The 13,784-nt window shown below is 41.8% G+C and overlaps 1 protein-coding gene across 1 annotated transcript in view; it reads left to right on the top strand.

The window, feature by feature from the left end:
* LOC104476431 (uromodulin-like 1) overlaps positions 1-9,212 on the top strand; it is a 45,603-nt gene extending 36,391 nt beyond the window's left edge. Inside the window, exons 17-21 of the mRNA XM_086739976.1 lie at positions 189-425; positions 1,273-1,432; positions 4,504-4,588; positions 7,258-7,465; positions 9,084-9,212. Of these exons, the coding sequence (XP_086596102.1) occupies positions 189-425; positions 1,273-1,432; positions 4,504-4,588; positions 7,258-7,445 (670 nt within the window). The 3' untranslated portion in view covers positions 7,446-7,465; positions 9,084-9,212. The remainder of the gene's footprint in view (positions 1-188; positions 426-1,272; positions 1,433-4,503; positions 4,589-7,257; positions 7,466-9,083) is intronic.
* The last annotated feature ends 4,572 nt before the right edge of the window (positions 9,213-13,784 follow it).

Here is a 13,784-nt window from a genome sequence, read left to right on the forward strand (position 1 = left end):
TGCACCCTACCTTCCCAGCTAAAAACTCAATGTGCTTTCACCCTTTCCTCTTGAACAGTGTCCTGACATCCTGGACTGCAGATAACTCTTCACTACTTAAGTGTGCAAGAGGTGGAGAAACCGGCACTGATTGATAGAAACACATAGTCAAATTTGTGATCTTTAAAGGAGGTTAATTGTTGTTTCAGACTGTACACCATCTTTGAGGATTTGCATGGATCTGGACACTTCAGAACAGAAATGCAGTTGTTTATTGGAAACTCCCCAATACCAAAAAATTTCAGCGTCTCTGCCAGTGATGATGTACTGATTGAAGTGGGCATCCAGAGAGCAGACAGCAAGCTCAAGGTGGTCCTCACTGACTGCTGGGCAACTCCAACTAATAATTCAGTGGATCCTCTCTCATTTGCTTTTATCAGCAACAGGTACAACAATGCCACTTGCAAATGGCATGTGCCACACCTTGGATCTTCCAGCGGCTCTGACTACTGATGTGTTATGTTTTAAATGCCTTTTATGTGTGTTCTTATCATTCATATACACAGTCCCTTACCATTCTGACTGGTCACACCTTCTTTGAACAAGGAAGGTAGATATGAAAAGAAAATGCTTTCAAAGGGTAATGTGTTGTTTGGGTTTGGTTGTCTTCCCTGTAGTTTTGTAAAGAAGTTGTACTTTTGACCTGAAGAAACAGGTGGTTTTGGCAGTCAGTAGTGAAAAGTGTGTGTTTTTTCTATATCTCTGTGGTTCAGATATTACCAGGAGCTTATGTGACTCTCATCAATGAAGGTGTAAGTTAGTTGATTCCTCTGTATTATGACTCACAGACAATATTAATGCAGTCTCTGGTAAAAGAAGAGATTTGTTCCTGCACGGATCCCTAATCTCACCCAGTGTCATATTCCTTGGGCTCACCCGCCAGCTTAAAATACAGCATAGTCCCTTTGCTCAGTAGCAAAATCTATTCCTTTTAATGTGATGTTTGTTCACTTTGTGTTTGGTGAAGTCGAGTTTAAATCCTTCCTTCTGTCACTCTTTCCCTTCCTTTCCAACTCTCCAGCCACTTCTCGAATCTCCTATTCTATTTGGATACTGTGAGAATAAAGCAGCAAATAGCTCCTTATCACCCCTGTAGCACTGGAGAGTTGCTTCACAGTGGGTCTGGCTGTGGCTTTCTAAAGGAGCCTTGCAACCTGAGTTATGTGCTATATACCACAACAGGCCTTCTATAGCCCTTGCTGCTATGAATGTTTTTTTTCTCTTCCTTTTCAGCTGTCCCATCCCAAATACGTACACCACGCTGCTAGAGAATGGGAATTCCAGCAAAGCAAAGTTTAAGATGAAAATTTTTTCCTTTGTCAACAATTCTGTGGTTTACTTACACTGCAAAATACGAATTTGTATGGAGACACCAGGAAGCACCTGCAGGACAGTAAGCATTTTGCTCCAATATGCTATTTTTCTCCAACGTGCCATATGCAGTTCTGCTGTGGAATTAAAGGAATAATGTTTCCAAAGAGGGTTTAAAATAGCTCTTGAATTTTTCCTTCATTCCCTGCTGAGAGCAAGGATGAGTGGGGAAGACCTACAACCATATGGAAGTGTCTGCCTTTCTTCCTGTTCCTCATCCTTGTAGTTAAAAGCATGGAGCATGCACGGAAATGGGGAAATAAAAGTCGGGTCTCAGGGAACCTGAGAATGGAACCTTTCTCCCCTGCCTAGTGGTGGCCAGAAGGCAGTGAACAGAAGTGACAATGAGATGGGCTGTTCAGAAACATGTCAGCTCAGATGGACATGTCACAAAAAAGTGAGCACCTATATTGGCAATGTCAGCAGGAAAGTCTGAGTGAAGTGATTTGGGATCTTTTTCTGTCCTTTTTTTCCTCCTAAAGATCTGCTACTCCAGGTCAGAGTTTAGGTGCCAGGAGAGGAAGCTCAGTGGCTATGATTCTAACAGAGTTTATTATGGCCTTTAAAAAAACCTGTTGCTTTTAAAGCAATAAACCAAGCAATGTTCTGATAACAACTTCAGTTTCTAACTGTCTGTGTTCCAAAGCATTGCTTTTTTCTTTTTACTTCTAAGTAAGTGATACACACTGCTTCATCTAAAAATGTATTGCTACCATAGAAATAAGAAAAAATAGATTTTGCTGATGGCTTTTTTGTTTTCTTTATGGCAAGCACAGAGGAATTCTCCTCTCTCTTTGCCAGCTCTCCTGGCTCTTTTTCTATCATCAAGGATGTTTTCATTAGCAGTTTGATGTTCCTCCATTGTGTAACACTTTCCTCTAGCTCTAAATAACTCAGTTTAAGCCCATTATAAAGCAAATTATCTCTTCCTAAAGGATTAAAAATGGCTAGCAGAAGGTACTTGTTTCCTTTCTCAAAGTATAAAGCTTCCTCCAGATTTAAAAAAAAAAAAAGAAAGTAGGGACAGGAAACACAACTGACAGATAGAAAGATGGCTCCAGTTTTCACAGCTGAATTTACATGTTAAAAATCAATGCTTCAGCAACCCGCAGCCTGTGCCCTCCTTTGGAGAAGGTAGTGCTGTCCCCGAGTTCACTCTGTGTCCTGCACAGCTGAGGAGGGACATGGGGGTAGGGGCAACGCAGGGGAATAAGAGGGATGGGCAGGACAGGCGCAATGGTGTGGCTGCTATGGCTGCTGTAAGGAATCAAACAGTTGTTTTGCCAGGAGCTGCTGGGTTTGCTATTAGAGCAGGCTTTAGCTGTATGGATTAGAGTTTAGGAACACGATTAACTAAAGGACTGGCTTTGGTCTGAGTTACAGGGGCCTGTGATAGGGTACTTCTGCTAGCCACAGATGAGGTTTGGTTGAGATTGACATCTACAGTAAAGAAGACACAGCAGAGTTAATCAATGAGGCCATCTTCTTTCATATATCCTGTATTATTCATTCCTGTATTATTCATATGTATATATGAGATATATTATTCTTTCTCCTATGCAAAATTTGGCCCCTGTGAAACATTACGGAATTCAGTATCTTAGATTAAAATGTTATACAGAGAAGACAAGTGCTAGGCACATCTACAAAGGATGACAATGGCTTTTACAAAGAGAGGGGGAGCTGTGGGAGGTGCAAAGGTCAAGGAAAATTGTAGCAAGAACAGAGTACATTTGGAAATAACGTGAGATGGCTGGGAAAGTGCCCAGGGTCTAGGATCTGATTCTCTGATCTGTCTGCTACTCTGGAGAATACTGACTTTCTTCAGGGCAGATTTACTTCAGCTCTTTGCCCACAAAATTGAGATGTACATCTTGTATTATTTCTTCTTATCCAGTCTTTTTATTCCTTGTTTTCCTGCCAGAAGAGAGTAAAGTGCTCAAAGGTTTAGAGTAGAAAAAAATAGATAGGCTGGGGAGCAATGTAGTAAGAAATGGGTAAGAAACATGACTTTGAATGGGAAGAGGAGCGCTGTGCCACCACCGTGCACATGTTTGGTGGAAGGTGGCTGCTGGCCATATGGAAACAAAAAAATCATTGACATCAAGGGAGCAGCTATGTAACTGTATTCTCTAATGGATCTGCTTAGCCTGGAAAGCTACTTGAGGGTAGGAGACAGGCACAGTTACACGAGTATTTCTGGGGAGCTGACCCAACTAAAGACATTGTTGCTGACAGTGGATTGTAGAGTTTCAGTGTAATCAGGCTGGTAATACTGGTGACAAATTCTTGTGTAGACAGGCTGGTAAGACTTTTCTTTTGCTGATGATACTGCAGTTTCTTTGCTTTTATGTGCACTTCCAGGAGAGCCACAGTATCTTCTGAATAACCTCAACAGGCTACAGTTCCCATCAGAGAGCTTTAGGTTGCAACCTAAAACAAAAAGGTAGCAAACAAATTGAACGGTGCTACCCAGGAAGTGTGCCGAAGATGAACGTGCTGTATATATTTCACAAGTCTTGCTCACACAAAGCTAAAGCAGCTAATCCCCAAGGTTTCGCAGGGCAGGGCTTTCAAACTAGTAGTTCCCGGATTAGTAGTTCCTATGTCACTGAAGACCTGTATGCTGCTTCAAAATGACACACAGCTTGGCAGGGGCTGAACATTGCCGCTGCTTTTGCTGGTGCTGGTTGTAGTATCTGCTGTGCTTGCCATGGGCAGCAGAAACATCCAAACAAAAATGTTTGCAAAACCCTGGCATGTAGAAATAGTGAGAATTTTATTGTCCCACAAAATTTCTCTAAAACAGACAGAAAGTTCATGAAGAGAAAGTTATTGTCTCTGTGAAATGTCTGTTCACAGCAGTGTTTTCCAGTGTGACTAATTACAGATTTTATACTGATGTTTCCCTAATGCCATTTCTTTTGAACTTCCATTTGGTGCTGATTTCAGTTTAACAAATCATAACATTAAGAAACAAAAACCCCAGTGAGTAAGAATAGCACTGGGTTTTCTCATACTCGTCAGAAGACTTTGTTTTTTTTTTAATTAGTAAGCCATATTACTTGTTGGAGTTTGAATTGATTGTTGCAGAGATGCCATGCGGTTCGATCCCTGAAGACTGGTGAAACCATTGCTACACATAGAACATCCTGGGGACCCTTGTGTAAATCGGCTGGTGAGTTACGAAGAGAGGCATACAAAAAGAGGACAGAGGGTAACCACCGTTTTAAGGTTCTTTTTCACTGGCAAAGGAACCTGAAGACCTGTGACACAAGGTTTTCATGCCCCTCTGCATATTTTTCTGAGGAGCAGGCATTCTTACTGAAGCCGTGTGGCAGTACGGAAAAGCACGTGCCCTCCTTGGTGAGGTGACTCTCAGAGTGTCAAGGGAATGTAGAAAGGGAGAGGATCAAGTGCTTTGTGTAGCTGTTTGCACAGAGTAGCAAGTACCACAGCCACAAAATCAAACAGTTACCACAATTGTAAAGTGTGAAAGATTGCAATCAGGTTTTCAAGTGTTTACTCTGCACTGCTGTTAGAGCACAATTATATTGAGCTCTGAAGTCTGAAATCAGAGGAGATAAGAGATTGCATTGCCGTGTTTCCTTAGACTCCCTGGCGTTGACTTCATTACTACCGCGAGGGAAGGTGGCAGAGGACAGCTGATGCACAGCACCTTTGTGAATCTAGTGGAGCGGTACAGCACGGGTTAATAGACAGCGAACTCCAGCACTGTGTACAAGCAAGGTCTAATTTGTTATGCAGCTGCCTCTTCTGCATTTACCCCAAGTGATGTTTTTAAGAACACCTGTGGCCTCTAACATTTTCAGTCATTTGGCCTCCTCCAGCCATTTGCATTCACCATTGAGAGTATTTGTACACACCAGTATCAGAGTTTTAACACATGGCTGCTGTGAATAGACAGAAGTCAACCTCTATCCTTCTGCTGGTTGCCTGTTTTGCCAGTCACTTAATGCTCTTCTGAAACTGGAGATAAATTAATCCTGGACTGTTAGTGGGTTCAGGGTATCTTTTTCTCCTTTGCTGTGGCAGTCACGATGTTCTTTTGGACCTAGAAACTGGCTCTGACTTAGCATATTGTATTTTTCTTCCATTATTTGCAAGTGTTAGTCTATTAGAATAGGCCTTCAGGTTAATCTCTGAGTTAGTTATTTTTTTAGAACTTAGCAATTAATACAGCTTTCTTTGTACAGCATTTACGTCAAGCAGATCTTACTCCTATTTTCACTGTAGACTCCGATGATTTCTCATATTGAAAAACAGTCATTACACAAAAGGAACTCTGGTGAGGAGAGCTTTATTTGGGTTGTACTACATCGATTCCTAGGCAAAGGTGGCACTACTAGGTGTTGTCTCCTATTTCCAATTTAGATACTCACATTGTATTTTAAGTGTAAGGCTAGACCTAGACAGTGATATGCATTCCTGTGTTGAAGGAGACAACATGAATTATGATCTCAGGTAAGCTGCTGCAGTGAAAAAAAGGCTTTAACTGCTCTGCCTCTACTGCTTGGCCACATGCTACAGCAAAGACACAGATACATGTCCTCAGGAAGGCCTCTTCTGCCTGTGTCTGGCTAAAGGCTGCCATTTACACTGTGCGTCTTCTTTTTTATTCCTTTGTTTTGTACTGAAATTCGGAAATAAGCCTAAATATGTTATGCAATACTGCCTTCGCCTGTCTTGGAATGGTGCCCTGGATGTTACGTAGCTTGGACACGGCTATTGCATGCATCTGTGCCTGCCGACAGTGCCCTTTGGCCAAAGATCTTCCCTCTAATTACCAGCACAAGTGCTTGGCTAAACAAGGGCTGTGCTGAAAATATATGCAGACAAATAGATGGTTTTTTAGTGCATCAAACATTTACAAGAGTGAGTTACAAGTGTCCAAGAGTGCATGTGCAAACATGAATACAGGCATAATGTTAAAGGGAGAGGGGATTCTGCTTGCAGATTTGGACAAGTACATGGAAGTGTCTACATATGAACCAGTTGAACACGTTCTGTTGATGGTCAGTGGAGGCTAGGGAAACAACTGGCAACAAGGAACTTGACTCTTGCCCACACAGAGGCATTTAGTGCTCATGACCCATAGTGCCTAATTCTTTCCTTCCCCTCAGTGTCTGGGTGCTATTCCAAAAGACTATGGGTCTCCTGCAGTTCCCATGCCAGGTCTGCTAGTTCTGTGCAGACACTGTAGACACCCTTGGGCTTCTCAGGTGGCACGAGATGCCTATGCTCAGGCTACAGATGTGAGCCCGTGGTGACCACTTCAGTGTGACTCACTCACCTGCCTCCACTGACTGCACCAGATAGATCTCTGCTGGGAGAGATATGGGAGCTTAGAGATCCAGCACACATGGAGAATCCTTCCCTAAATACTTTGTGTTTAAAGAAGTGTTACATATGAGATAAAAGCAAATCAAGTGACTTTTAATAATCGTAGATGAATGGGGGCAGGTTTAAGACGGGAGAATGCTTCACCTCTAGGGTAATTCTGAAAATAAGGCAGCATTTCAAAAAGTCACCAGTGCTGATCCTTTAATTCTTCTTTTAACAGAAATTGTAGAGTAAAATTCCAAAGACACATCATAGTCATGTCTGCAGGGACTCTACGCTTGGATGTAAAAAGAGAATTTGGCCTGTGGATCACAGACCTTTCCATGAGAATCACCTTTCCCAAACGGCTGATTCACTTCTGTATCACATGCACGTTGACTAATTTGTAGGCAGGGCTGGTTTCTTACCCCGGGAAAAGATTTAGGAATTTCAAAGCTTTTTTTTTCTTTCACCTCTTGTTTGGTGTTTTTTTTTTTTTTTTAGCATCTGATTTGAAAAGAGAGAAGGAGGCTGGGATGGGAGTTGGATACATCATCCTTATTGCCTTTGCTGTGTTTGGTTTTGTGCTGGGAGTTGTGAGCCTTCTCATTTTCCAGTACCAGCAAAAGATGGGAAGATACAACTTCAGAATCAAGTCTGACAACTTCAGCTACCAAGTGTTCTATGATTAGTGATTTCCAGGTTACCAGATGTAAGTACTGAATCATGATCAGTTACTTTTTTTGTTTGTTTAGCTCTTCTGAAATGGTTAAATACTTGCAGATGAGCATCCTCTGTTTAAGGGTATTTGAAATTCCTGTTTGTGAGACCCTGTCTTGTTTGCTGTAGGTGAAGGTCGTAGAAGTAAGAATAAAATTCCTACTATTCTTGCCTGTTTTACAATGCTGCAGACTACAGAGGAGGAAGACAGCTTTCTCTTCCTCACCTTCCTTCATGGCTTCAGTTTCCACCAGAGTAAATGACACATCACTTTAGAAGAACATCAATAACCATTTCCACAAAAAGCATATCACATTTGGTTTTTGGATCATGGATTAGTATAATAAAGGAGCGAAACTTTACCACTGTCTTTATAAATCTACTTCGGAAGCTAATTTGCTTCAGAAGTTATCCCTTTCTGCAAAAGGTTGAGTTTAATTTTCTTTTTGGGAGAGGCCATGTTTTTGATGAAAATAGTGGGATGATAGACATAATGAGCTTGAAATATTGATAATGCATAAGCAGTGTTTACAAGTGCCTGCAGAGAGTCTGAAAAGACAGCTCTGAGGAGTGCTAACCACTACAACACGTTCTGCCTCTGCAACTTGGGAATTTAAAGCTTTTCCAGAATGCCGTAGGATTCAGCACTTTTTTTTTTCTGTAAAATGAGTGCTTTCTAGCTGCTCACTACTGTTTGTGTGTTTGTCCCTTTAAGAGGAGAAGAAATAGGTGAGAAAACTGGCTTGCTGAAAAATAACACCTAACATTGCTTCACGACTCAAGGATGTTTACTTCGGATCTGATCGAATTCTGTTCCTGGGAACAGTCTTATTTGACATTGTTACCAGAGTTGTTAGTGAGTAACTCTTTCCTGATGGAAGCCTCATACATGACAGTGCAGCTGCCATGACCACACTCATAATGATGGCATTTGCAGAGAGTTTAGTTTGCTTCACCAAGTACAGTAACTCTTAATGTATGTCACGAAGAAAGGACAGGGAAGACTGTATCCCAGCTACCTGCTTGTAAAGTCTGGAATACTCACTGTTCGCTCTGTTTCCCCTAGTCGTACGTTACAGAGACCACCCTCTGTAGTCATCTATGGGCAGCTCCTGAGAGATCACTGTAGGTGAGGGTGATGCTCTGATTGCTTCCCAAAGGCTGGGCAGAGCTGCCTGTTGGGAGCCCAAAGGGAAGGTACCCAGGCCTCCTTGGTACAGCTCCAGCAGCTGTACCAAGGCTCCCACTAGGGAGCCATAATCCAGCATAAAGGGCCTAGCTAGGTCCATTAAATTAAAACCTATACATGAAGCTTCTGAGTCTCTCACCAGAGAGAAGAATGGCTTGTCTTCATTCATCCTTCTGTGGTCGTGGGTGATGGCAATACTTGATAGTAATGGGAATTCTGGAGTTGTGCAATGAGCTTGTAGCATAAAGGATATTGTCATGCTCATAACGCTTATACATCATCAGCATGTTGAAGTCTCAGCTAATGGCTCCTTTCAGATGCTGAAACTACTCAGCTCTTCTTTCCTATGTATTTGCTTTCTTTGTAAGGTAGTTGATTACCTTTTGCAGTCATTATTATTTTGGTTTTTATTTTTTTGTAGCTGGATCATGTCTCATCATATGGAGCACTGAATCTTTTCTTCACTCGGCATTTGGCGTTCATTACTCTTCGCAATGATGGTCATGACTGGTTGCAACACTGACTCTTCCAAATTAGTGTCACATATAAAAGGCTTCTGTATACCGTTTTTTTTTTAACCATCTGGCTCTTCCTTAATGTTCTAAGAACTATCTGTGACTGCAGCTCTGAGTTGAAGTGAATTTGGCAGTTTTTTCTTTGGATAAAATAGGAGGGAAAAAAGAAAGTCTTCATGGTTCTCTATTCAAGTTCCAACATTTGGCTCTCCCAATCTGCCACGTTGCTATCTGCCCATCTTAGCATCACTTGTGCCATTACTATTGACAAGCTGCAAGTTTCTGTAAATATTCCAGGAAATAAATCAGCAAACCCTTAGAGAGATCTCCTTTTCAGTCCGTAATTCACTGTTTACTTAAGGTGAGGTTGAAACGTTGAGCTCCAGCAATGTTGAAGACCTAATTGTGCAACGCCTTAAGTATACAGAAGCTGAAGAACAAGTATTGGATTTACCACCAAATAAAGAAAAGACACCATGAGTCTGGGGCTTAACTTACTCAGAGTGCTCTTCAGCATGAGTTCTGAGATTTGATTGTAAATTCTTTAATCGACAAGGACTCAGTGGGGGAAAAAAAAAAGAAAAAAGAAACTATTTTTGCTACTGGCAGCCCATGTTTTTCCAAGTAAGTCAGCTGGTACCTATGTATTTTGTTTAATTAGACCACGATGATTGGGCAGTTGATTCACTGAGTGTGCTGCCCACCTAAGTGAGAGCACCCCAATTACAACACAATAGTTATAAATTTGAGGTGAAATTTGCCTGCCTGAGAGACCCAACCCCAATTAGTGCAGCAGCAAAGGTTTAACTTACGTGATCCATTGGATACAACAACAGTCTGTTCAGCTGGATAAACTGGAACAAAAATCTTTTCCACACAGTGAGCATCTCCTGCAGGAGTCTTTCCCAGGGCACTCTTCTTCACTCTGCTGCCCCAAACCTCCACTTCAGTGAGCATGTCAGAAGGTGGAAGAGTAGAGTGGTGTGGTAACTTGTCCCCACCACCCCTTGGTTCTGACTGCTGCACGCACTCAGCCTTACACAGTGATAGAGTCTGATGTGTCTGAGTTACGTGTAATTCAGTAATTTACAGTGAACATGACAATTCCTCTTTAAGCTCGATGGACATCGTTATAAATAACTCTTTGGTGGAAATTGGTCATTAACTTGAACTCACAAATACTCTTAGTAGCCATAGCATTTAAGTACTGATTTTCTTTGGTACAGAATAGCATTGGAAAGCTGCTTTTCTGTTCCCCTAGTCTAATTTCTGATAGGTCATAAGATTACTGGGTAAAGGACTTCTACCTTTTGAAAAAGGTTGTACTGATTGATCTTAGAGGCTATATATACACCTTTTAAATACATCAGTGAATTTCAGAATAATAATTTGCATTCTGCTTTTGATTCAAATGAATCTATAAGGCATAAAAATCTTTGACTTGTAGTTTCCTTGCTGAAATATCAGTTACCAAATCCAGATGTAAAAAAGGATCCATTTGATTGCAATTTGTTAGTGAAACTGCAAATTATCTTTGCTATCTTAGAGTCTGATGAACATAACCGTTAGCTTTTTATTATGTAGGAGTTGCTTGCTCAACTTGCTCTCAAATATACAATATGTTTGCTTTCTGCACACAGTGAAAAGTTGAGGTATTTTACTATAAATATTTTTCTAGTTTTTAGTACTTACCATCCTGAACTGCTTGGAAGTGACAGGACTAGAGATGTGCCTATGGATTTCAGTGGAGCTATGCCATTTTCAAAAGCTGGGCACTAGTCTTCAGGATGAAATGCAAAACAGTAGCTTGTATTTGATACCTTGCATGCTCAGCAGAAATGGCTGTTGTGAGTATCTGAGTCTGTTTAGCAGAGTTTTGGTGTCTTAATAAAAGCACTCTTTTAACTTATTGTTGACTTTTGCACTGTTATATTTTCCTTTTATGATTCAGTCACAGGTATTAAGGTGTGCATTGTGTGGATGTGGCAGCTTCTGAAGAACTGTTCAAGTATAATGTTCAAACATCAGTCAAACCACAGTACATGAGCTTATCCAAACACTAATGGACTGCAATTACCAACAACTACATGTGTACACTTACTAAGGGTCTTTTTCTTCACCGTTAAAAAGGGCAAATGTATTTTTAGTTTCATGCTTTGTTGCAAAGACAGCCAAACGAGAATTGAGCATTCCCAGTCCAATAATAATATTGCAGCAATGTGGTGATTCAATCTGAAACTAGTGTCACACCAGCCTCCCTGGGCATTTGATCTGTGCTGTTCTGACAGCTGCTCCAAATGCAGCGTATTCAGAGCTTACCTTCCATGAACCTTACCCCGAGGGCATTAGTGGACTTGTCTGGTCCCGAGTGTAAAATGCAGGGAAGAGCACCAGCTCCAAATGCTTTCTTTCTCATCCCTGTGCAAAAGTGTGGCACAACTGCCACCCATTTTCTTTATTTGTCAATTTTTTTTCTGTACAATGTTTCTGTGGCTAGCAGTCACTATTTTCTCAGCTCTATGTTCCTTTGTGCCACCTTTTCATGCTGAGGCACAGGACAGATTTTTCAGTTAAGGTATCATAGATTCATAGAATGGTTTGAGTTGGAAGGAATCTTTAAAGATCATTTAGTCCAAGCTCCCTGCCATGGGCAAGGACATCTTTCACTAGATCAAGTTGCTCACAGCCCCATCCAACCTGGCCTTAAACACTTCCAGTGATGGGGCATCCACAACTTCTCTGGGCAACCAGTTTCTGCGGCTCACCACCCTCATTGTGAAAAATTTCTTCTTGATATTCAATCTACATCAACCCACTTTCAGTTTAAAACCATTATGCCTTGTCCTACCACTACAGACCTTGGTAAAAAGTCTCTCTCTGTCTTTCTTATAAGCCCCCTTTGCATATTAAAGGGTGCAATAAGATGTCCCTGGAGCCTTCCCTTCTCCAGGCTGAACAACCCCATCTCTCTCAGCCTGTCCTCATAGGAGAGGTGTTTCAGCCCTCCCATAATTTCTCGTCTGGACTCACTCTAACAGGTCTATGTCCTTCTTGTACTGGGGATTCCAAAATAGGATGCAGTACTGCAGATGGGGTCTCACAAAAGCAGAACAGAGGGGCAGAATCACCTGCCCCAACCTGCTGGCCATGCTTCTTTTGATGCAGCCCAGGATACAATTAGCTTTCTGGGCTGCAAGAACAAGTTGCCAGCTTATATCCAATTTTTCATCCACTAGTATCCCCAAGTCCTTCTCTGCTCTCAAACCACTCATATCCCAGTCTGTATTGATACTAGGAATTGTCCCAGCCCAGGTGTAGGACCTTGCACTTGGCCTTGTTGGGCTTCGTGAGGTTCACATGGGCCCACTCCTCAAGCCTGTCAAAGTTCATCTGGATGGAATCCCTTCCTTCTAGTGAATCAACTGCACCACTGAGCTTGGTGTCATCTGCAAACTTGCTGAGGGTTCCCTCAATTGCATTATTTATATAATTGATGAAGAAATTAAGTTGTTTCGGTCTCAGTACTGACCTGTGAGAGACACCAGTCATTACTGGTTTCCACTCAGACATTGAGCCATTGACTGTAACTTGTTGGATGCGGCCATACAGACAATTCCTTATCCATCTAACAATCCATCCATTAAACCCATATCTCGCCAATTTAGCAGCAAGAATATTGTGGGAGGTTGTATCAAAGGCAACCAGATAGATGATAAGTAAGTCCAGATAGATGATATTCATAGCTTTTCCCTTGTCCACGGATGCAACCACTCCACCGTAGAAGGCCACTAGATTAGTCAGGTATGACTTGCTCATGTTGAAGCCATGTTGGCTGTCTCTAATCACCTCCCTGTCTTCTCTATGTTTCAACATATCTTCGAGGAGGATCTGTTCCATGATATTACTGGGTACAGAGGTGAGGTTGACTGGTCAGTAGTTCCTAGGGTCTTCCTTTTTACCCTTTTTAAAAATGGCCGTGATGTTTCTCTTTCTCCAGTCACTGGGAATTTCATCTGATTGCCATGACTTTTCAAATATGAGGGAGAGTGGCTTGGCAACTAGATCAGCCAGTTCCCTTAGGACCCTGGGATACATCTTGTTGGGTCCCATGGACTTATGTATACTCGGGTTCCTCAGGTGGTCTCAAACCTGATCTTCACTTTCAGTAGGAGGGACTTCATTCCTCCAGTCCCTGCCTTAAGGTTCAGGAGCTTGAGAGATCTGGGAAGACAGATTACTACTGAAAATTGAGTCCAAAAAATTGTTGAGTACCTCAGTCTCCTCCATGATGGTTGTCACTAGTTCTTCCGTCTTATTTATCAGAGGGGTATTTTTTCTTTAATCTTCCTTTTCTGGCCACTGTACTTATAGAAGCCCTTCTTATTATTCTTTGCATCCCTTGTCAAATTCAGCTCCAACTGTGTGCCATAGCTTTCCTGATCCCATCCCTACACACCCAGGCAGCATCCTTCTATTCTTTGCAGGATACACATTCCTGGTTCCACTGCCTGTGTGCTTCCTTCTTACACTTTAGTTTGACCAATCAGCAATGCTGGCCTCTTCCCTTCATTTCGTGATTTCTTACACATAAGGATTGAGAGCTCTTG

This window comes from Chlamydotis macqueenii, chromosome 1 (assembly GCF_036417535.1).
Source record: "Chlamydotis macqueenii isolate bChlMac1 chromosome 1, bChlMac1.mat, whole genome shotgun sequence".
Taxonomy (NCBI): Eukaryota; Metazoa; Chordata; class Aves; order Otidiformes; family Otididae; genus Chlamydotis; species Chlamydotis macqueenii.